Source organism: Saprolegnia parasitica (assembly GCF_000151545.1).
Source record: "Saprolegnia parasitica CBS 223.65 unplaced genomic scaffold supercont2.507, whole genome shotgun sequence".
NCBI lineage: Eukaryota > Oomycota > Saprolegniomycetes > Saprolegniales > Saprolegniaceae > Saprolegnia > Saprolegnia parasitica.
In genome coordinates, this window is record NW_012156901.1 from 4,667 (window position 1) to 6,951 (window position 2,285).

The following is a 2,285-nucleotide window of genomic DNA, read 5'->3' on the forward strand; positions in this document are numbered from 1 at the left end:
AGATGAGCGTCATGCATGGTCCAGACGACGCTTGTACCTCTCCAAGAGCGCTTTGTGGCCCGTGTGTACTTGGTCTTGGCGGTACGCGAGCGCGGCAAAGAACGGGCCGCCCACGACGTCGTCAGCGTCCTTGGCCCCGAGCGGCGGCGGCGCGCTCTGTACGACGGGGGCGACGACGACCTGCGCCGTCGCGGACGCCACGGCAGTGATCTTCTCCGACGCCGAGTTGACGCTCGAGTGCATGCGGTTGTTGATGTCGATGGACGCGTTGTTGACGCTCGTGATCGTGGCCGTGGCCACGGCGCCAAGGCGCTCGGACGCGGAGCTGAGGTTCACGGCCATGCGCTGGTTCATGTCCACGGCGTGGCCCTCGACCTGAGACTTAAGCTGCTTGGAGCCTTCGAGCACACGCAGCTTGAGGTTGTCCAGCATGCTCCGTCGGTCGCCGTCCCAACTGCCACCCTTCGAAATGAAAAATGCTGCCACATGGAAAAAAACACTTTTTTTATTCTTTTTAAATAATCGCATCGCACCTTCTGCCAGTATCTTGCGCGCCGATCGCCATTCTTGCGGAATCGTACGTGGCGCCACCAGGTCGTAGGTCTTGATCGTCGCGAAGAGCGAGCTGCAGAAGCTGTGGACACGCTCGCCAGCGACGCAGCGGAACGTCACTGCGTAGCGAGAACGCGGTCCCGTGGGCCACCAGAACCGCCAGCTTGGTCCCGATCCAGGTCGACAACTGCACAATTACAACCACGAAGTGACGAACCAACTGTCCATATTGAACGATAGACCTGGCTGATTTCGTCTTCTGCACTTTGGACAGGTCGGACGTCCATCGGTGGTGTCGTTGGGATGACAGACACAACACAGCACGTTGTCGCCCTGGCCTGGGCCATGGATCGCTCGGAGCAAAGGGTTTCCTTCTGCACCCATCGCATTTGATGACCGAATACAGTACCAAGTCACACTACCGTACCCGTCACAACTGGGCCCCTAAAGTCACACTACATGTTGAAACTGGGCCGCTCGAGTCGGCGCCGAATGTAGCGCCAACAGGGCTTGGGACTTATTAAACTCCAGTGTTGACATGAATGACATGCATCATCCACGCAATGCTTACATCTAAATACGTGATGAGTTGTGCAGAAAAGAAAGCCTTCAACCCGAGTTGCATCAGGCGATTAGTCGAGACAATTGTTAAGGTTGCGTTCAAGATTGCACTCAGAAAGGCTGCCGGTGCGAGGATCGATCCAGGGACCGATCGCGCCAAATTCAAGAATCTCAAAGCGACCGATAATGGAGGTATCCTGTAGTACTATTCAACCAGCCAAATGCATGCAGAACAACCAACCAGGCTAGGCAAGAGATACGTGATCGTCTCAATCCGCGGTGCCGGTGGCCGAGAAACCCGCCGGGAGCAAGTTGAGACCCAGATCGGACACTTTTGACACACTTTTTGGCTTGGCCAAACTTCCACGCATATCACAAAGTATCTACCATGTGCAAGATATTTTGTGAAAGCTCTTGGGAATGTCTGTATCGCCGGCAAACGGCGAAGAATGCGTCGACTGACGAGCGAATAAATACGTGCGAAGGTGACGATAGAGAGAATAACGTAAGCGGCTTGTGTATCACGGCATCATTTCACGCGTCTATAAACAGACGGGGCTTGATTTGTGTTGTCGTTCGTTAAAATGGGCTTCGAGGCCGTCGATTTCCTTCGCGCGCTATCTTGCTGTGCAAGTGCGACGCGTGGGGCTAAACCGGCAATCGGATGCGGCGCGCCTTCAGGAGATGGCGGGGGCGAGCGAAGCAAGGTACTGTGAATCGCAGCTAATTTTACAAGTTCTATATTCTAAAATTATTCTTTACGCGTGGCTGCTAGACCCTTGATGCCGGACCATTTGTCAGGCGGTTTATTACCGGGATTACCACGATGGGCTTCTTTTTTATCTGGTCCATCGTCAAGCTACTTGATCGACCAGCAGCGTGCGCCAGACCTATGTTGCGTAGCTCCACAAAATGATGCAAGACCATTTTGATGCAGGGACGGCGAGTCACCCTGCTTTTTCCAGTAGTGAATCATGACTAACTAATGACTCGTGGATGCGATTGGTGAGTCAACTCAGTGATTAATAGTTGACTAATTCTCACTAATCGCTAGAAATCTTGCGCTTCTTCGACGCCGTGCCGACTGTGGCCGCCGACCTCAGCGTTTCGGCGACGATAAGGCCGGCTTCAGTCTCGTCGTTGTCGATGTTGCCGTCAGGTAAAAACTGATG

The 2,285-nt window shown here is 54.0% G+C and overlaps 1 protein-coding gene across 1 annotated transcript; it reads right to left on the reverse strand.

The window, feature by feature from the left end:
• Window positions 1-9: 9 nt before the first annotated feature.
• On the reverse strand, window positions 10-432 carry SPRG_17144 (hypothetical protein; the record flags this gene model as incomplete). The annotated part of the gene is made up of 1 exon (XM_012356571.1): window positions 10-432. One exon carries the CDS (start codon window positions 430-432, stop codon window positions 10-12), a length of 423 nt encoding a protein of 140 aa, XP_012211961.1.
• Window positions 433-2,285: the final 1,853 nt, after the last annotated feature.